This window comes from Pezoporus flaviventris, unplaced genomic scaffold (assembly GCF_033815535.1).
Source record: "Pezoporus flaviventris isolate CSIRO_AGI_PZ_B2104156 unplaced genomic scaffold, CSIRO_AGI_Pfla_v1 ptg000036l, whole genome shotgun sequence".
Taxonomy (NCBI): Eukaryota; Metazoa; Chordata; class Aves; order Psittaciformes; family Psittacidae; genus Pezoporus; species Pezoporus flaviventris.
The window spans coordinates 2,771,463-2,792,420 of NW_026892584.1; the positions used below are offsets into that span (position 1 = coordinate 2,771,463).

Consider the following 20,958-nt stretch of genomic DNA (forward strand, 5'->3'; position numbering starts at 1 on the left):
TATGTGGTGGAAGTAATCCAGACTTTCCTCTCACTTCTGTCATCTTGTGCTATAACTTTTGCTTAACTTCCGTTTTTTATTCTAGTGCCAACAATATGCCTAAGCAAGTAGAAGTGCGGATGCATGAAAGTCATTTAAGTCCCGTGGAGCACAGATCCAGGAACATATGTGTTCAGTTCTGCCAGTCACTCCATAGGAATCTGCTCCTGACTCTAACTGTCTTTGGTAAGCTACTTCTGCTGGTCTGAATATGCAGTATGCATCTGTATTTGTCTATGTAGTCCCACAGCCCCAGCTGGAACAGCTGAACAGCCAGAGAGTGGATAGGATGCCCACAAGCATTATCGTAGAATCACCGACTGGTTTGAGTTAGAAGGGACTTTAAAGCTCATCCAGTTCCAGCCCCCTCTCACGGGCAGGGACACCTTCCAACAGACCAGGTTGCTCCAAGCCCCATCCAACCCAGCCTTGACCACTGCCAGGAATGGGGCAGCCACAGCTTCCCTGGGCAACCTGTGCCAGGGCCTCAGCAAGCTCACAGGGAAGAACTTCTGCCTAAGATCTAATCTAAATGTTTCCTCTAAATGTCAGGTTAAAGCCATTCCCTCTTGTTCTGTCCCTACAGGCCCTTGTCAAAAGCCCCTCTCCAGAGTTTTTGTTGGCCCCTTTAGGCACTGGTAGTTGCTCTAAAGCCTCCCTGCAGCCTTCTCCCTCAAGGATTCTCCACTGCCCCTTTAATTCAGGTGTGCAGAGTGTTACTGACACAACATGGAGCAAACCCATGCCACTGCAATACCTTCTGCATCTGGTATTGAATGGAGTGTGATCTAAGTCCCAAGGCTGGTCAGATCAATGTCGTTCAGTAGAACTAAATGCACTACACATTTTTTTTTTCTAAGCTATTTGGGGAGTTTGGGGGGGAAGACAAAACTCTTCAAATTTTCTTCCCGTCATCTTTTATCTCACAGTTCATCCTCTGCTGCTTTTAAGGTTTGTCCCCTCCTCATATTTGTAAGTCAGCGCTCCATGATCTCATCCTGAATGTTGCCTCTGGCTTTAGCAGCTTCCAAATATGGAACAGTGTGACATTTTACTGTGGTTTACTGGCTCTTTGCCTGTTTCTTTTTCACTGAAAGACTAACAGCCAAATGCAGCAAATTCATACACATAGGCTATTTTGTTATTGTTTTAAAGACCAGCTGCAGCTGGTCTTGAGCTGCAAATTTCACATCCATAATTTTTAGCCTTTGAAACTCATACCACTGAAATGTTTAGACTGTATTTGCATTGAATCATTTTTAGAAGGTGCCTGATGCGGTTCGAGAAAATATTTCAAATACGCATATATTTTCCACTGTATCAAACTGATTCTTCAAAGAGTCATAGTTGCTGCAAATCATAATTCAGGCTTTGCTGTCAAGTTTTATTACACTTGAGAATTTGGCTTGGGACCAGGAAAATAAAGGCATTCTGGATGTAAACATAAAATATCTATTCACAAAGACCATGTTACAGACGTGAACATGGCCTTTTTGTTCCTATAGGCTATTCTTCAACATTCTCAATCTGGAGAGAGGGCTTTAGATCTTCAGTGATAACACCTAAGTGATGAAGGGATTGTTTGTGTTTTGAGAATGTGAGCACAAGGAAAAGGATGCAGACCATTAAAGGGAAGAAGTAATAAATGAGCACTAAGAATCAAGAGGAAGAAATTTTTTACAAGGGTAAAATACTGGTACAGGATTCCCAGAGAGGTGATGGATGCCCCAGCCCTGAAGACATTCAGTGCAAGGCTGGATGTGGTTCTGTACAACCAGATCTAACTGAAGATGTCTCTCCTCCTTGCAGGGGGATTGGACTAGATGACCTTCAAAAGTCCCTTCCAACCAAAACCATTCTGTGATACTATGATAAGTTTTCTTCAAGTTATTCCAGATCAGGCACTCCCTTCTAAAACCACCCAAGTGAAACTTGAATCTGTTTCCCTCACAGGACTATTTCCTGCACAAGACAATCTTTCCTGCAGGGTTTTTCTTAGTCTGTAAAATAACTACTCACACTGACCTTGTTTTCAGGTGGTACTATTCTTATATTGAAAGCTAGATGTCATACTCTGAAGAGCTGGGTCCTAAGCCTGCTTTCTTATCAATTCTCTATAGCCTTACAGAAATCACATCTTGGTGCCTGTAGAACAATGATATGAATTATCTGTGACTATCCCTCAATATATTGCAAGGCCTACACAGTATTAATAAACCTCAGTTAACACTGTGGCTTGCAGCAAATTTGTATTGCAGGATAGTGCATCAGGTGTAAGCTCAGCTGGCAGAAGATTCTACATCAAAACAACTTCTCTTTAATCATAAGATACATGATAAGCGTGTTACAACTTCGTATTAATCAGGGGGATAAGCCTTCCAAAATCTGTGTCTGTACCAAAAATCTTCCTCATTACTGCCTCATGTAGCCTTTTTTCTTCCAGGCTATTCTTAAAAGTAATTTATGTATGTTCAGGTATATTTATGTTACCTAGCTGCTCTCTTTTACTCTTCTTCTAGGTGTTATCCTGGGTGCAGTCTGTGGGGGTCTTCTTCGTCTAGCAACTCCTATTGACCCTGACATCATCATGTTAATAGCCTTCCCAGGAGATATACTTATGAGGATGCTAAAAATGCTGATCCTCCCTTTAATTATCTCCAGTTTAATCACAGGTAAGATCTATTAGCCATAAATACTTTAAGATGCTTGCTACAGATACCACCTGGTTTGCTTTTTCCAGTGTAAGAAGAGTAATAGTGTGATCCTGTCAGGGATTTTACAGTTGAAGTGTGTTATTTCAGAGTTACTTTCTAATTAACTTCATTTGCCTTAATGCATAGACGCTCCAGTGAATTTATTTTTTGAGCACATGTACACGTACACTACCTTCTTGAACATCAGAAATTTCTTAATATGCTGTTTCACCTAATACCTGGGTTGGATCTTACAAAGAAGATGTCATGACACTAACAAGCCTAGCCTTCTTAAAGGTGTGGTGTCAGCTTTAATTTTGCAGCCATCAAGGGCAATCAAGGGCAAAGATAGTAGGATATCTTCTTTATTTATCAATGTCTCCTCTTAAATGGTTTTCTTCAAATTAGTAGCAGCAGACATTCACAGAAGAACTGGAGGGAGAATCTATCTAGTGGTGAGAATTCTACAATGACAAAAGTAGGCACCTGTAGGCTGTCATTAAACTTTGCAAAGTATAACAGATTTTATTTGATGATTATTGAGTTGGATATTGAGCCTCAATATATTTGTTTGTTTCTTAAAATAAAACACCTGCAGGACTGTCTGGTTTAGATGCTAAAGCGAGTGGCCGATTGGGTACAAGAGCCATGGTCTACTACATGTCCACCACTATTATTGCTGCTGTGCTGGGTGTGATTTTGGTTTTAGCCATCCATCCAGGGAATCCAAAACTCAGGAAGCAGCTTGGTCAAGGGAAGAAGAACGATGAAGTGTCTAGTCTGGATGCTTTCTTGGATCTGATCCGAAACCTGTTCCCTGAAAATTTAGTCCAAGCATGCTTTCAGCAGGTAAATCTTTCTAATCCTTGGTAATGTTTTTTTACACCTTTTACTCACCAGGGTTGTCTATGTTATTGTTTAGGTAAATGACAGAAACGGTGAAGCAAACAGATATACAGGTCTTAATTCTTGAGCAGGTAAATGAAAGAATGTTATTTATAGCTGCTTTGTTTTTTATTTAAATTCATAGATTTTTTTTAAGAAGATGATTTTAAGTTTGTTATTAAGTAAACTTAATTTTTTTCCCCTCACTTTTTACAATATATATGATCATGAATTCTGGCTTAATGAACAGCTGATGCATTATGAGATCTTTAACCCAGGTTGATTTGATCTTGGTTGTTAGTTACAGAGCTGATGGTTTTGCAATGCCCTATTTTTAATATATGAATGATCCTTATTTCAGCTCATTGCCAGTGGAAATGTACCCCAAACCTCAACCTCTCATAACTTCTACTGCTGTATTAGAGTACAGACCGGGGGGGATCGTCCAGTGAAGTGTTTGACCCACCTACAGGTGGCTCCATCAGGCCAGGTTTGAGCCATCTGGGATGCCTCAGAAGAAGGATGCTTGCAGCATGTACTGCTTGCTCTGAGGGTGGATAATTTTGTCAAAAAGGTTTTCACCAATACTTAATCAGAACAGCTTCAATTCAAGGGGTAAAATAAATGATCAATGCCTGATTCCTAATTTCTGCTTATGCATATTTCTTCTATGTAAGCTGTTTTTTCCTACAACTAATTTGTTTCGCAATAATGCAGACTTATTTTCTTTTTCTTTTTTTTTTTTTTTTGGTGGAACAGGGTTTGTTGCCAAACCTGCTCTTAAGTGTTCCTATGTGAAATGGCATGATAGCTGGAGCTGTGGTTATGGCCGAAGAATAAAGTGAAGAGGGGATGGGAGAACAGGCCTTGGGGGATGGAAGAATTGAGGGCAACCTAAGCTGCCAAAAGGGCTTGGATTGCTTCACTTCTTTGGGCTTCCACATAAAAACACATAGTCCTTGGGGGTTTAAAGACAGAACATTCTCAATATTTCCAAATCATAATTGGAATGTCAGTTATGTGGTCAAACTGTCGGTGGCTAAACATCACATGTAACGTCAAATATATTTTTGAAAAATTAAGTGAGGGGAGAGCAGGGTGTTTATGGGTTTTTTTCTTCCTTTTCCTCTTTTGAACTGTGGAAGAGAGGAGAATTATATTTCTGGTCAGTTGAAAGTGGTCAATTATCTCAACAAAGCGACTAAAAGCAGGAGAAAGAACAACTAAGCTACCTGTGTCCGATAGTTTCCTTGGATCCTTACTATTGCTTTTTCAGGGTGTGTAATGCCAATGTCCAGGTCATTTCACCGGTTATGGATCACCAAGTCCATTTCAGGTTTTCAAACTTAGTCAAAAAGCTGCTGAACTTTTTTGGCTTTCCAGTCTTTAATTTTATCTTATTCCAGTCTAATTGCCAGTGAAAGCCTCTGCCGCAAAGCCACATTTAGTTTGCAAAGTCACACTCTTTTCCACATGGAACTTGTGCCTTCTATTAGCCTTAACTTCTTCTTAAGGCATTAGGCTCTACTTCTCTCTCTCTTTATTTAGGAGGATAATTAACTGCTTTTAATGGTGTCAGCATATGTGTTCTCTATCTACACGTATACAGTGTATCTCCATGAGCACCCAGTGTTACCAGGTTGCCTTAGGAGGAAGCCATTTGTTGCAGAAATCCTGTGAAAAATGATCTTGAGGAGTGCACAGCAATAGTACTATGTATCTGTTGTTTGTGGGAGAGTTTTAGACGCCTTTCCTTGCAGCCAGGTAGAAAGCAATGAAGGGATTCGCTTGCAATTTTGAGACCATTCATTTGCAAACTGCACTCTGGACATCATGGCTTTTCAATATCTCTTGAATTTTTGTCTGATCCACAAGAAAATCTTAATTATAATGCAAAGGGCTGTTCCATCAAAGACTTAAGATCTTATGTGCCATGAAAGAGAATGGGACTATCATCTATAAATATGACTGTGGCATTTAAATGGTTTTCTGGCATCAGACGTTGTTGTCAGAATCCATATTTCATGTTTAGCTCAGCATTTTTAGTGACTGGCCTTGTTCAAAGAAGGGCTGAAGACCTTTGACTGTTGTGGAATTTGTGAGTGTGTAGAGCTTGATGTTTTAAGTTTAATTTCTGGGACTCTATTCTTACATTCTGGATACCTCACATAAAAAAAAATATGTTGACAACATCCCTCAGATAAAATTTAACTCTGAAAAATCATAAGCATGCAGGAATGTTGGGTTGTTTCAAGACAACTGTAGAGTTTCTCATACAAAGCTGTGTAGAATTTCTGTCTATATCCGTCTTTCTAGATTTAGACAGCAGGGTTTGAAAGGAGGGATGTAAGGTATTTTAAAAACTATCAGGTTTTTAAACCACAAGGTTTTTAAAAACTTTTTTTTTTAATAACAAAAACTAAAGGAATACAAAAAAGCAAAAAACCAAACAACCGTAAGGTTTTAAAATACATGGATTAAATCTGGATCATCATCCTTAGAACTAAAATGTCGAACTCAAGAGGAAAGAGGTGCACATGTTCTTTGAAAAGCTAATGTACCATTTCTGATGCCTTGCTCAAACGTGTTTCTAGGAACAAGGGAAGTAGGGAGCAGATGGGAAACCATGGCAAACCGGTCATAGCTTTCTAGCCATTTTGCTGGTCCCAAAGCCATGAAGTGACAGGAAAGGCTCAAGGTGTGAAGCAGGAGGAAAATAACCCTTCTAAAAACAGCAAGTCACAGATCTCTCTTTTTTTCCACTTCTTCTACCTTTTTTCCTAGCTGTAAACTCAAGCCCATTTCTCCCCTACCATTCCTTTGTAGCTTTCCCTTGACTCTGTCTTTCATGTGCCTGGAAGGTTGCAGATCCATTCAGATGCTGATGTCATCTCTCTTTGAGGTGGTCAGATTTGATTTAATAGGTATCTGGCAGCTTTGATAATTTGTCTTTTATCTGTCACTCACAGTATTTTAATTTGAGAGCTAAGGGGACTGTATATTCCATTCTGAGCTCCTGCAATCACCAAGTCAAGCGCTGGAAATGGCCTAAGTTTTTGTTTTGACTTAACAATCAAACTATGATAACTTTAGCTGGGCAGACCAAACTGAATAACAAGCCTTGCTGCAGAGTTGCTCCTGTGACTGATCTTAGAGGAGCCTGTCTTTTGGTTCTAAATAAATGGTATCAATGTGTAACATACAATCTGTGAAGCACCATTTGTGAGCCATTGGGACAAAGGGGCTAACTAGCTGTAAAAGATTACAATGTAGGGGTAAGGAACAAGTATTTGCCATACTTTTCACACTAAAGTCATGAGGAAGACTCCCAGGACTTTGTGACACTTGGAACGATTGAAAAACAAACTTATTTTTGGAAGAGGGGTAAGAGGTTGTGGAATGCATGTCTAATCCTTAAAAAATATAGTTCATTGGAATTTCAAGTGAAGACTGGTTTGATTATTTTTTCCCTATCTCCCATATGGATTGCATTCAGTCTGTTTCCATTCTCATCCTCCCTTTTTATTGTCTTCAGATCCAAACTGTCACCAAGAAGGTGCTGGTGCCACCACCCATAGAAGAAACACCTAATGTCACTGACTCTGCTTTTGCTCTGATGAATGAGACAGTGCGTGAAGCACCACCAGAAGCCCAGATGGTCATTAAGAAGGGCCTTGAATTTAAGGATGGCATGAATGTCCTGGGTAGGAAAACTTCTTGCCTGTCAAATATGTACATCATATTGTATGACACAGCTTTTGGCTGTGACTGGGTAACCAGTGTTTTCTGATTTCCTCTTCAGTGCAAGTTTAATCTCCCCAACTAATCAGCAAATATTACCACCTACTGGGCTGCTCACTGATCTCGGAGATGAAAATCTAACGGTCTTCTGAGAAATATGACTGTGTTACAGAAACAAGCAAGTGAATTATCCCATAGCTTTGCAGGTGTTAACTGGAGTACAGTGGAGAAGTATGCAGGAGGTATCCTTTCATCCTAGAAGTAGCCTACCTAGACTAAAACTAAGACTTACTGGCTGAACAGTATGGGAGAGAGGTTCCAGAGCCACCTCTATCCACCCGCTGAATTTGAGCTCAGCTGTTTCCAGTAGGTGTCTCTGGCACACTGAGCTAGAACTTGGCTTGAGGCAAAGCCTGCAATGAGAGGTGGGGTGTGAACCACACCACCCCAAAAAATCCAGGGAGGCTTGATATGTCTCTGAGTCACAGCTCCCTCCTTTCATCTTGCCTGCTGACCTTTACCAGCTGCAAATGATGAGCAACTGACATTGTGCCATCTTGGCTAGACGAGCCAGCAAGTGGGGTGATATGAAGGCTTTGCCATTTCCCATCCCTTCCCGAGGTATCTGTTTGAGCTGGGGAAGGGGCACACAGGAACGAAGAGCCACCACACCATTTCTGTTTTCTCCTGTGTGTAGACTCCCTGTTTTGTCAGCCCAGAAAGGAGTGCTCCTCATTCCCCTTCTTACCTTATGGATGTGGGTGATCTCAGACACAAATTACCCCCCAGTTTGTAGCCTCATTGGCATGTCTACACTTAAAGATACACAAGCTCCGTGGCAGCATGCCCACAGGCTGACACCTGTGTTTATAGAGTCATCCTCAAAGTGGAACAGTGTGTGGCAGTATCTCAGCCACTGCTTAATCTCACTGCTGGGCCATCACTTTTTAGGGGCAAATAAATGGCCCCTTACAGATTCCTTGCAGCTGATGTGCTGCTCCTGCTGACACTGTGGCTGCTGTGCCTGCAGAGCTTCTCCAGGTGTTGGCGAGACAGTTGACAGCAGCTGCTTTGTTTTGTCACAGGAGAAACAGCACCAACAAGCTCATAGAACCATAGGATGGTTTGGATTGGAAGTGACCTCAAAGCTCATCCACTTCCAACCCCCTGCCACGAGCAGGGACACCTTCCACTAGACCAGGTTGCTCCAAGCCCCGTCCAACCTGGCCTTGAACACTCCCAGGGATGGGGCAGCCACAGCTTCTCTGGGCAACCTCTGCCAGGGCCTCACCACCCTCACAGGGAAGAACAGCTGCCCAATATCTATTCTCAGTCTTCCCTCTGTCAGGTTAAAGCCATTCCCCCTTGTCCTGTCACTACAGGCCCTTGTCAAGGGCTGATCAGAGATTACTTGTTTCTCTGTGAAGAAGCTGGCTTTACAAGAGCCACTGTTTCAGCCACCTCCGCAGCTCCTCCTTCCATTCAGTGTCTGTGGGCAGAGGAGCTGCTTTTTTTCAAAGCTGCAAATTGCACCCTGCATGAGGCAACAGATCATTACTCATGCTGTTATCCTCACCTGCTTTTTTAATTTTCCAGAGCTTATGCATTAAAATGAGACAGTATTTCTCATGTGAGAGATGCATTGCATTTAGTGCTGGACTTTTCTGTGCAGGAACTGTTATGGATAAGAAAAGAGATAGAAGGCTGAATACAATTCCCACATAAAGGAAATACACAGTTTAGGTGTGGGATTTGCTGTAGTATTTTGACCAATGACTCAAATGTTCCAGAGTTTTGTTTGGTTTTGAATGAAGAAGTGAAAATTGGGGAATTGCCAGCCAGCTTGCATAAACTGTACAAGCCAGGCAAATTCCTGCAAATATGAACCAACTTGACTCTCATGACTAATACAGCAGCTCATTTGGAATTAACGAACAAAACCACCTACTAACATATTCTGGTGCAGTGTCTGAATTCCAGGAAGTTACTTGGTCTTTGACTGAAAAGCTTTTAATAATTTCTCTGCGCTCCACAGCACACAAGCATACACTTCACTTCCTTAATTCAAGTGACTCAACAAAGATAGCTTAGTGCTAAGAAATTACTTCATATCCAGGAGATTGGATTAAAAGAGAAGAAGAAAAAAATCTGGTTGCTAAACCCAATGTGAGGATATGGGACAGCTTGTCTTTTCCCAGAGTGCCAGTAGCTGAAATTCCCTTCTCTTGAATACTTTTGTGTCCTGATGGGTTTTTCCTTAGGAATTTCCCAGTTGAGTTCACACATATTTTAAATGCTGAAATCATATTATGACAGACTAGCCTCAAAGGGTGGCTGAAGATTCAAACTGTTTCAGTATCAGTTACTAATCCCACTGAAAATTGCTGGATGTTAAAGGTTAGCATTGGAGATACAGCTCCAAAGTAATACATGACAGATGCACTCGGTTTTTCACACTGATAATCCAATGCTCCAGACTTTCACACCTAAGCATTTAAATTTAGGAGCCAAATGTTGCTCTTACTGAATTCTGTGATCATGTATCCCCTGATAGCTGGTTTCAGTGAGATTAATCTGCTTAATGGGAGTTCTGTGGTTTAGCTTAAAGTAAAATCAAAGAATCTTAGAATCCTGGAACAGTTTGGGTTGGAAAGGACCTTAAAGCTCATCCAGTTCCAACCCCCTGCCACAGGCAGGGGCACCTTCCACTAGACCAGGTTGCTCCAAGCGCCATCCAACCTGGCCTTGAGCACTTCCAGGGATGGGGCAGCCACAGCTTCTCTGGGCAACCAGAGGCAGCGCCTCACCACCCTCACAGGAAAGAACTCCTGCCTAATATCTAATCTAAATGTCTCCTTTAAATGTCAGGTTAAAGCCATTCCCCCTTGTCCTGTCACTACAGGCCCTTGTCAAGAGCCCCACTCCAGATTTCTTGTCAGCCCCTTTAGGCACAGGAAGCCTCTCTAAGGTCTCCTCTTAAGGAGCCTTCTCTTCTCCAGGCTGAACAAGCCAAGGTCCTGGTGCCGCAATAAAGAATACCTGCTTGTCAAAACTTTGTTGGCGCATTCCTGGAGATTTCTCTGAATCAGTCGGAAGAACTTCTTCCTACTAACTAATCTCAGTCTCCCCTCTGTCAGTTTAAAGCCATTTCCCCTTGTCCTGTCACTTCATGCTCTTGTCAAAAGTTGCTGTCCGTTCTCCCACCTTCTCCTCCCACAGCCACTTTCTTCATTTAACTGGAATGCTCCTGGCCTGTGAAATTTATGTTCCAGGGCTGCTTTTGCCTTTCCCTGTACTCTAAGACTGATTATCTAGTCTGTAGGTTGATACTGTCAAGAAGCTTTTGTAAAGGTTGAGGAAAACACTCTTGGTCTCTAGTGACTGTTTTAACAACAATGAAGAGCCACGGTACAGCACTGTATTGCCTCTCCCATCTGCCAGGGGCTATGAGGTTTCTAACAGTTGCATGGCACTGAGAAGATTAGGGTATAGGTATATCTTTGGTGATCGGATCAGTTCAGGAAAAAAGAAAAAAAGAACACCGCATAGTTGGCCTGTGAAATTGGAAGTTAGTAAAATATTGAAGAATAAAAGATATTTTGATTATGATCATGCAAGGGGAGAGTGACTTCATTGTAAAAACTCCCAAGAGGTGTGTAATACTTTATAGTTCTGAAAACTGTATTAGCAAGTAGTATCAAGGCATTGACCAGGTTCAAAACCTTCCTAAAATCTATGGATTTATTTGTGCTTTTTTTTTGTCCTGTGTTTTTTTTTCCAATAGGTTTGATAGGATTCTTTATTGCTTTTGGCATTGCTATGGGGAAAATGGGAGAACAGGCTAAGATGATGGTGGATTTCTTCAACATCCTGAATGAGATTGTAATGAAGTTGGTAACTATGATCATGTGGTAAGTTTGAAGTTTTAACTTCTAGAACAAAAAAATATTTGAAACAACTTTATTAACCCTTGATATAGCATATAGTGACCACAATTTGTTAGTAAACAATGTAATTAAGTAGTTCATTTTTTAAAGCCTTAACAGGTGTGTTAGAACCATAGCAGCATTATTTCTAGTGGGTGAGGATTATTTAGGACTCGATTTGAAAAATTTCTGAATTATTATTAATTAAATCCAAGGCATGCAGGTACCATCAAAGGCCTTCAAATACCACATTGATTGTGGAAGTTCATTACACAGAAAGACACATAAGCAAGCAAGAACACCCCACATCGGAATATCCAAATCTTCCTGGGAGGCTAGCAGGCTATTAGCTAGGAGGTACGATTACAAAGAAGCCTGGAGACACCCTTTATTCACTACCTTCTGTAGTAAAAATACTTTACCACCAAATAAAATTCCAGCAATTTTCAGTGACGCGTAGTCCCTCCACCCATGGTTTCTGCAGAATCTGTGTCTTACAGCCTTGCCACAATGGGGTCACTGGAAGTACACCCGTTTGTAATAATGGGGCTTTGCTTGCCTTCAGGGGGGTGATTTTACCCAATTAGGACTGAGCCCTTGTTCACATTTCTGGAAGGGGATTCTCTATTTTTTTTTTTTCCTTTTCTTGAGGTTTTTCTTCCAAGGGCTTCCCCAGAGCTCTTTGTGCACCGTGCCAAGTGTGGCCATATCGCACAAATCCAGTTTTTCAGAACATAAAAAAGCATTATACCACTGTGTTTCGTATCTCCCAGGTCTTTGAGAGCAGAAATAGGTACTCTATTACAACATGTGTATCATGGCTCGTTGCTCCCCATGATTCCCTGGTGGCCCTGGAAGGTGTTTCCTGAGTTACAGGCCTGCAGTATGCCTCTTCTCTGAGGCTCCAGATGGACACGGTAGAAAAGGAAGCAGGGTGCCTAAGGTCCAAGTATCCAGCATCATCAGTGTTTCAAAGGGACACTGTTTTGCAAGAGTGATGCAGATAGTGACAGTGATGTGGAAATGTCTAGAACAAAAGAAAGAACATGAAGCAATTACTTTTATTCTTCTTGTGTTTCTGCTTTTCTGTAAGCAATCTTGCTGCATAAAAATGCAGCTGGTTTTATTTACAAAACTTTGCTGTTCTCAAGTCTGTAGAGAGACAGTGACTATACTCTCGTAACACTTCAAGGGCTAGAATTTATTCTTACTTAGCACCAATTGGTACACCCAAGACACAATACCTTGCCTACAGTATAAATTGTCTCTAGTAGTGTTGCAATAGCAGGAAATCATGCAAGATTCAAGATATTCACTGGTTTTTTTACTGATGTGCTTTTTACTCCTCTTGAGAAAGGAGGCCGATGTTGAGAATTCCACTTGTTCATCTGTGTCTAGAATTTTTAAAGAACTGTTGTGACCAAAAGCAGTTTTTTAAATGTGTGTTTATAAAGACAAATGCACTTCTTTATGCAGGGTTATGTTCTGTTTCATTTATGATTTCTCTGCACAGAGAACTGTAACCCCTGTGGCAACTCCAGACTCTCAGGAGCGTGGCATTGCTACATGAACATAAAGCAGACATCTGGCTCTGATACCATGTAATTCTTTATAAGATATATGTTTTGTCAAGTTCATTGAAACGTGGCTTTTATGATAACTGCTGTAACAGCTGGCCTTGCATTTCAAGTGTGCTTTCAAGGTTTGGGGCACATTGCTTGAGAGACCATGAGATGTTTCTTCAGATGTTTCTTACATAAAACATGAAGCACCTTTATTTTGAAAGTCAGTTTCCTTTCTATGGTTTTTAATTAAGCATCCAAATCACTAATTCCTTTTGAAAAGATGCATTACCATTTATTTTCAGAGAACCAAACCGTAAAGTTTCTCCACTGTTACACACTTTACTTTCCGCTTACATTTTATGAAACAGATACAGGGAATGTCATTTAAAATTATATAAGGTAGTAATCTTTATCAGTGTATGTATAAATGGTCTATCCATGCACTTTCAGGCATTTCTCACTATTAAATTTTTTAAAGAATATCCATTAATTTCAAATCTTTTTACTATCAATCTATGCTACTATTATCACCCTGTTTAAAAGTTCTGTTTATGCCGTTGGGGAGTAACATGACTGAGGTGACAAAAACCCTGCCCTAAGTAAGGAAAGCACATAATTAATGAAGAATCCATGAACTAAGAAACATTTGTCCAAATTATTTAAAGAACATAACAGAAACAGTTGCAGCCTTCAGGATAAGTGATTCATTTCAACAAATAATTTAACTGAAGAAAATAATGCAACTCTCTGAAACCAGATAAGCAATGGGTTGTAAAAGTTATGTATTTAAAACAAGTACTAAACCAATCTTCATAATGATCCAAGCCTGCGTAACATTATAGTATTTTTGTACAGTGTTATTCCAGGAACGAAGACTTTTCAGGAAATGCATATTCCACTCAATGGGATGGAATAAAATGGAGTAGATGGGGCATTTGCTGGAGATAGCCATTATTTTTTAAAAGATGTGAAAGCTATCCATTGAATTTCCATCAATTCCTGAACTGCATCTCAGTGTTGAGCCTGAGAGCCTCCTACCCTTCCTCCAGTCTATTCTGTTGAGGACAATTTTTATGACTACAAGGCAAAGACTGGTTCTTGTTTATGCTTGTTCTCTTTCTCCAGGTACTCCCCTTTGGGCATTGCTTGCCTCATTTGTGGAAAAATCATTGCAATCAAGGACTTAGAAGTAGTTGCTAGACAACTTGGCATGTACATGGTCACTGTGATTGTGGGTCTTCTCATTCATGGAGGGATCTTCCTGCCTCTGCTCTACTTTGTGATAACAAGGAAAAGCCCATTTTCCTTCCTTGCTGGGATTTTCCAGGCATGGATCACAGCGCTAGGCACAGCTTCCAGGTACAACTGGGAAATAATGTCTTGCTTTATTTTTTAGCAGATTCTTAGCTGCTGTTTAGAGGTAGTACATATGCTGTTCTGGTCTTTGCTGCAAAATCATCTTATGCTGTTGAATAAAAACTGTTTTTAATCCAGCATGTTGAAATAAACAAAAATAACCACACAGCGTCAGGATTTTATAGAGAGGTTGTACAGCCATCTGCAGACAGTTGAGAGACACACTTTTTATTTTCCATTCTGGCATTGACCAAATGACTTGTGCAAATTGTTTTACCCTGTACTTGTACCTCGCCTAGGAAACAGTGATAATTCTATTTGTTTTGAAAGCATGTTAATACCAGTCTCATTGCATTGGGGGAAAAATATAAACAGTGCTAGGTTTCAAGAAGAAATAAAAAAAAACCCTCATTCTTTTATCTGTTTTAGCAGAGTAAGGGGACTTTAGAGATGAGCACTTTTAGACTCATTGCTAATGAACAGAACAGACTCAACAAAGTATGTAGGCAACTTACCTGTCAGTAATATGTTGATATTTTGCACTGAAGCAGTCAGTAAATTTGTGTTAAAAATATTTTTTCAGTTAAATACCATGTTTTAAAGTGTTTTTCTTCAATAAATGTTTTATTTGTGAAGAAAATATAATCTTCGATTTTAATCAAAAAGTTGAAGACAAAAAAGCCTAGTTCAAAACTGACCATCAGAAAAGTAGCATTATGATTTCAGGAATGCCTTGAAAGAATTATAATTCATCTGCCTCTTTTGGCCAACCCAAATCGCTCTACTGCAAGACTTCTGCCCTGATGAACAAGAGGCTCTGAGGGGATCTTACGTGCGTAAATATCCGATGGGACAGTGTAGAGAAGATGAAGCAAGACTCTTCAGTGATGCACAGCAACAGGACGAGAGGCAGTAGGCACAAATTGAAACATACAAAAATTCCATCTGAATACAAGAATAATCTCTTTACTGTGATTTACTGTGACTGGTTGAATGCTGGCACAGGTTGCCCACAGCAGTCATGGAGTCTTTGTCCCTGGAGATACACAAAACCTGTCTGGTCATGGCCTTCTGTAACCTGTCCTAGCTACCCCTGCCTTAAGTAAAGTGGTTGGAATAGGTGACCTCCAGAGGTGCCTTCCAACTTCAATAATTCTGTGGCTCTGTGATAAACAATGCAGATTATAGGAGATATAGTCTGGCCAGGAGTTTCGCTAAACCACAATTTCCCTAAGGCTTTTGTTCATTGAAGTGTTTGAGTTTCCACTTAGATTTTCATTACCAGATTTACAGTGTCCATACACAACATTCATGGGGGTTTATTAGCATGAAGTAATGTTTTCCTGCTGGAGCACCAAAGTGGAAAGATATAAGAGATTCTAAGTGTTTCCAGCATATGGATTTTCCTGGACACTACCTTTACCACCTGACTGCTATCCAGATCTGAATTACTGGCTAAACAGATGTGGACATAGCACCACAGACATGTGATCACAGGACAATTATAACCATCATATGGTCTAACCTGGCACCTCTGGAAGTTGCAGATAGTTCCTTTTCAGCAACCTGTTAAAGCTCTTTGGCCAGGCTGAGGAGTTGTGGAAGGCATCTACAATTTGCTCTTCCAATAAAGAAACCTTGTCTCCATGGCCTGCTCACCTGTCCTTGCTTATGGTGGCAGAACTGAAGGGGAAAGATATTTGTATAGTCCCTGCTTTCCTGAGCCAGCTGGGGTTCATTGCAACAACAGTAGGCCATGGCTGGTACGCATTTTGTACTGATGATCTGATTTGTGACAGTAAATGTAAGACAGAACTTACACTTCCGAAGAAAAAGAACTGTATCTGGCTGAGTTTCAGTGTGTGTCCGTGAACTACATTTCCTATTCTATTTTTCTGTTGGTAAAATATCAGAATATCTTTTCTGTAGGAGGCAAGGTGATCCTGGAACTGACTTGAAAACTGCCTACTAATTATTGATTAATGACTCACTAGGTATTTTCTGCTATCTGCTACAAATATAGGTGCTAGAGTATCTCATGAGAGAATATATTACGTGGTTTTAGAAAGTATGAATTCTCTCTGATTTAGCTAAATGCACAGAATATTAAACATGGATTATCTATGATTAAATCCACAGTAAAGAAATACAAATATATTTGTAAAAATGCTAAAACGCAAGTGTTTGGTACCGTGTATCTGGCTTATCGAAGTCTGTTAAAAAAATCACGTCTGTGAACAGAGAATGGTCCAATCATTTGAGCACAAGACGGGGATCTAGAAGTTTATATCTTCTAACTCATGTTTCCATAGATGTGGGACAAGAGGAGTGATTTGGGCATCTGCCAGTCCAGAACAGTTTGAGTTTTCCATAGGTCCCATGTGAGATAGGTCAGCCTCATGTGATTCTACCTGATAACCTAGGACGTTTAATATAACACTATAAAGTTATATATAGTTAGGTATCTCAATCATTCCTTAATCTCCCTTTTCCATGGTTTAATTATCTGTAAAATGGAAAGATTGCATTTTTTTGTACCCAATTAGCATCTCTATTGTAGTGGATGAATGAATGAGTTGGAAAGACCCTGAAGTTGCAAGGCACTAGCAAGAATATGTTGTAAGTATTTATGTGAGAAAATATGGTGAGTCTAGTCCTTTACTCTTCTATGAGCAAATTAGTATTTTTATAGGGGCAATGGCACCAGAATGAGTGGGATACAGTAGTGAAGACCTTTGAGAAATTCTGCCCACTGAAGCAAATCAACCACAATAGATTTGCTCCACCAAGTGGAGAGAGAATACAAAAAAGTAAGAAACCAAAACATGTTCCTGTGTTGAGTTTCATGCTTGTTGCAGCAAGTCCTTTGCCTGAGACAGGCAGACCTGATAGTGAAGAAAGTAGGAGATATTTGAATCTACAGGAAAAAAGAATATGTTTGTTTTCAGCAGTAATTTTTGATGAAAGTGAATTTTTGAGGAAGTGCATTTAATAGCCTGAACTGTTCATTGAATGACATACTGGTTTGGGTTGGAAGGGACCTGAAAGCTTATCCAGTTCCAACCCCCTGTCACAGGCAGGGACACCTTCCACTAGATCAGGCTGCTCCAAGGCCTGTCCAGCCTGGCCTTGAGCACTGCCAGGGATGAGGCAGCCACAGCTTCTCTGGGCAACCTGTGCCAGTAGCTCACTACCCTCATAGTGAAGAACTTCTTTCTTATGTTGAACCTTAATCTTCCCTCTTTCATTTTAAATCCAGCAAGGCACTGTGGATCTGTACAAGGAGCTGTTCCTGTCTTCCAGCCGTCTTTCACATCTTTTCCTGTCCTCCAGCTGTGTTTTATATCCTTCCTGTCCTCCAGGGTCTGGGAACTTGATGGGTTGTATCTTTTTGCCTAGCTTTTTCATTCCTTAATGCAACACTGTTTTCTCCAGTCAGAGCAAATTCACATTCAAAGAAATTTAGTATTTGTCCCTATGCTTATAGTTCTGTCCATCAGAAAACATCTGGAACTTGTCCTTTTGAACAAAATACAAGGAATAATCCATAAATGTGTATGAAAAGTTCATCTACACTCTCTCAAGCTCTCATCCCTACTTCAAGTCATGTTCATGTGTTGGCCCACCTCCAGCTAAATGAAGGCTTAATTTAAAAATTGGCTAAAAATCACTTGAATCACAGCAGAAAGTGGAAGTAGAAAGTGTAGACAATGATAGCAGAATATCTGACTTTCCTCCCTTATGTTATACTGTAATTATGCCTTCTCTACTCTTGCTTTCTGTCCTTCAGTGCTGGAACATTACCTGTCACATTCCGGTGCCTTGAAGAAAATCTAGGCATTGATAAGCGTGTAACAAGGTTTGTTCTTCCGGTTGGAGCAACTATTAACATGGATGGAACTGCCCTTTATGAAGCTGTGGCTGCAATCTTCATAGCACAGATGAATGGAATTGAGCTGGATGGAGGCCAGATAGTTACTGTGAGGTCAGTTCAAAATACTCGTAGGCTTTGTCTCCACAGACTGTAAAATGTGAAGCTTTGGGCTGGACGTCTTCTCAGTAGCTGTGATATTCACTTTGAAATCCATGGATTTCTAATAATATATGCAAAGGAATGTCATATACATAGGTCCTGGCTCTCTGGTGACACGCTTCTTCTATCATCTGCAAGCTTAGTCCATGCTGGTGGTGTTCTAGAGAGTCTTGCAGTTGACGATACAATGGGAAATACTTAATTCTCTCTCCAGTGCAGTGCCTTTTTTAGTGCAGAGGAATGCTACAAGTGATAAATGGGGCATTAACATTCTAGACTGTATCTGTTTATATACAGTCAAAGGAAAAAGTATACCTAAAAATGTACCCATATATTTATGTTTGCCTGTACTTTTACTGTGACTTTGGTGAACAGCAAACAAACTGGCTGAGAATAGCCCAGTCTGAGGTTGAGAATGTCTGCAGTGTGGTCTGGATACTCCCAGCAAGTGCTAGTTCTAGTCTTTTTTGTATCGAATTGTCATATCTAAGTCAGCTGAATATCTGAAAGGACAAAGGAATGTAACCATTGAAAATGGATAAATCATAGAATCATAGAATCGTTAGGGTTGGAAAGGACCTTAAGATCATCTAGTTCCAACCCCCCCTGCCGTGGGCAGGAACACCTTACGCTAAATCATATCACCCAAGGCCTCTTCCAACCTGGTCTTGAACACTGCCAGGGATGGAGCATTCACAACCTCCCTGGGCAACCCATTCCAGTGCCTCACCACCCTAACAGGAAAGAATTTCTTGAAGACTGTTTACTGTAATGCAATTTTAAGACCTATTAGGTAGAGTGACTAATAAAAAACAATGGCAAAGTTATGACTGCTACAGCTAAAGTTAATTTACTGTGGAAAACTTGATGAAGACACCAGGCCTAACGTTTTGAATAGTTACAAGGGAAACCACAAGTAAAAGCTGCCAAGTTTGTCTTCTTCCTGCAGTTTTCACCCACCCACCTTTCTTTTATTAAAGAACACTAAAGAAACTATTTAACACTAAAGAAACTCCTACAAAGGTATAATTCCATGTTTCTTGCACAGCTGTATTAGTTCCACATTTTCCTTTTTTTTTCACTTCTTACCCCAACCCCTGAAATAGTAAAGCCAAGGTTTGTGAAGGGTTCTGGGCTTCTTCTAATGAAGGCAGATGTGAGGCCTGTGTGTTATGTATTTGTTGCTAAGACTGAAAACAGTCATTTCAGAGTTGCCACATATCAAGCTAAATTAGACTATAGAAATTCAAGTCAGGAATCGGCTGTTGTCCAGGAAATTTGGTAGGCTTGAGCCCAAGTTACTTCTCTTCATAGAATCCTGGAATGGTTTGGGTTGGAAGGGACCTTAGAGCTCATCCAGTTCCAATCCCATGCCATGGGCAGGGACACTTTCCACTAGACCAGGTTGCTCAAAGCCCTGTCCAACCTTGCCTTGAACACTGCCAGGGATGGGGCAGCCACAGCTTCTCTGGGCAACCTGTGCCAGGGCCTCAACACCCTCCTCTGAGGGACTGACCTGTTAGCTCTTCCTGATCAACCATTTCAAGGCTGGTGTAGCCAGCTTTGGGACTCATATTTACTGAGCAGGTGGCAACTTTGGGCTAACTGTAAGAAAACAATTGGTTCTCCTCTTTATGCTCTATACCGTTTTTGCTACAACAGTATCACAATAGCTGTCTCTTGAGGTGGAAATACAAATGAATGAAAGGTTGTTATGTTTTTTCTGTCAAATCCAGTCTGTGGTACTGAGGATATTCACATCACCCAGACACAGACTCACAAAGACTTAACTAGCCTTTAAACTAGTCCTAGGTACTTCATATTTGTCATGTAGATCCTCTGATTTCCTCTCCTTTGGGAGAGGATGACACTGGAAATGGTAGCTAAGCCAGCATGGTTAGACCTTAACAGAGGTCTAAAGGCCTTCATTCCACTGCAGGTCTTTAAGTGCTGCTGTGGGACAGCAAAAGCAATCCCTTACCAGTTCAAGCTGGAAGTGCCGGAGGAGCTGGCACCATCTGTGAAGCCTGACCACCGAGCAAACTATCCTGCCTGTATATCTGCTGGACCTACCCAGGTGTTCAGTAGGCCAGGCTGTACTCTAACCCAGACACCTGAGAAACACACCACAACCTGGATTGTCTGGGTCAGCCCCAGCCTTCTGTCAGGCAAAAGATTTGAATATCATAACCAACTTACAGAGTTCAACCTCAGACAACTCTCTTACAAGTCTCAGAATAAACCCCATAGATCTGGCCTTCCCAAATAAATATTTTCTGAGAAATAGAAGCATGAAAACTGGGGCCTGACATTACCATGGTCTCTCATATAGTCATTAGTTTTTGGGGGAACTCATTAAAAATAAGAGCTTCCTAATGATCACATAAGCATGCAATGAAAGTTTATATTCCTCTTCCTGCTACCCACATTTGATTTTTGTTTTTGCAGTTTGACTGCCACCCTTGCAAGTGTTGGAGCTGCCAGTATTCCCAGCGCGGGACTTGTCACTATGCTGCTGATCCTTACTGCAGTGGGTCTCCCTACCCAGGACATCAGTTTGCTTGTTGCTGTTGACTGGCTTTTGTAAGTTATGATGACTCTACTGCTTGAAGCAGAAAAAGTAGTGAAGTAATGCTTATCCATAGCACTTTTCAGCTGTAATTCTTATAAAACAATAAGATTCTTCTCTACAGTTAAAGCAAAGGAGAAAATAGGCTATT

The 20,958-nt window shown here is 40.8% G+C and overlaps 1 protein-coding gene across 2 annotated transcripts in view; it reads left to right on the forward strand.

Moving 5' to 3' along the window:
• SLC1A2 (solute carrier family 1 member 2) overlaps window positions 1–20,958 on the forward strand; it is an 82,588-nt gene that overhangs the window by 43,904 nt on the left and 17,726 nt on the right. For both annotated transcript variants that reach the window (XM_061462860.1, XM_061462859.1), the window contains exons 2-9: window positions 86–225; window positions 2,559–2,711; window positions 3,331–3,581; window positions 7,153–7,321; window positions 11,143–11,269; window positions 13,975–14,208; window positions 17,996–18,190; window positions 20,687–20,821. In XM_061462860.1, the coding sequence (XP_061318844.1) occupies window positions 96–225; window positions 2,559–2,711; window positions 3,331–3,581; window positions 7,153–7,321; window positions 11,143–11,269; window positions 13,975–14,208; window positions 17,996–18,190; window positions 20,687–20,821 (1,394 nt within the window). In that variant the 5' untranslated portion in view covers window positions 86–95. The remainder of the gene's footprint in view (window positions 1–85; window positions 226–2,558; window positions 2,712–3,330; window positions 3,582–7,152; window positions 7,322–11,142; window positions 11,270–13,974; window positions 14,209–17,995; window positions 18,191–20,686; window positions 20,822–20,958) is intronic.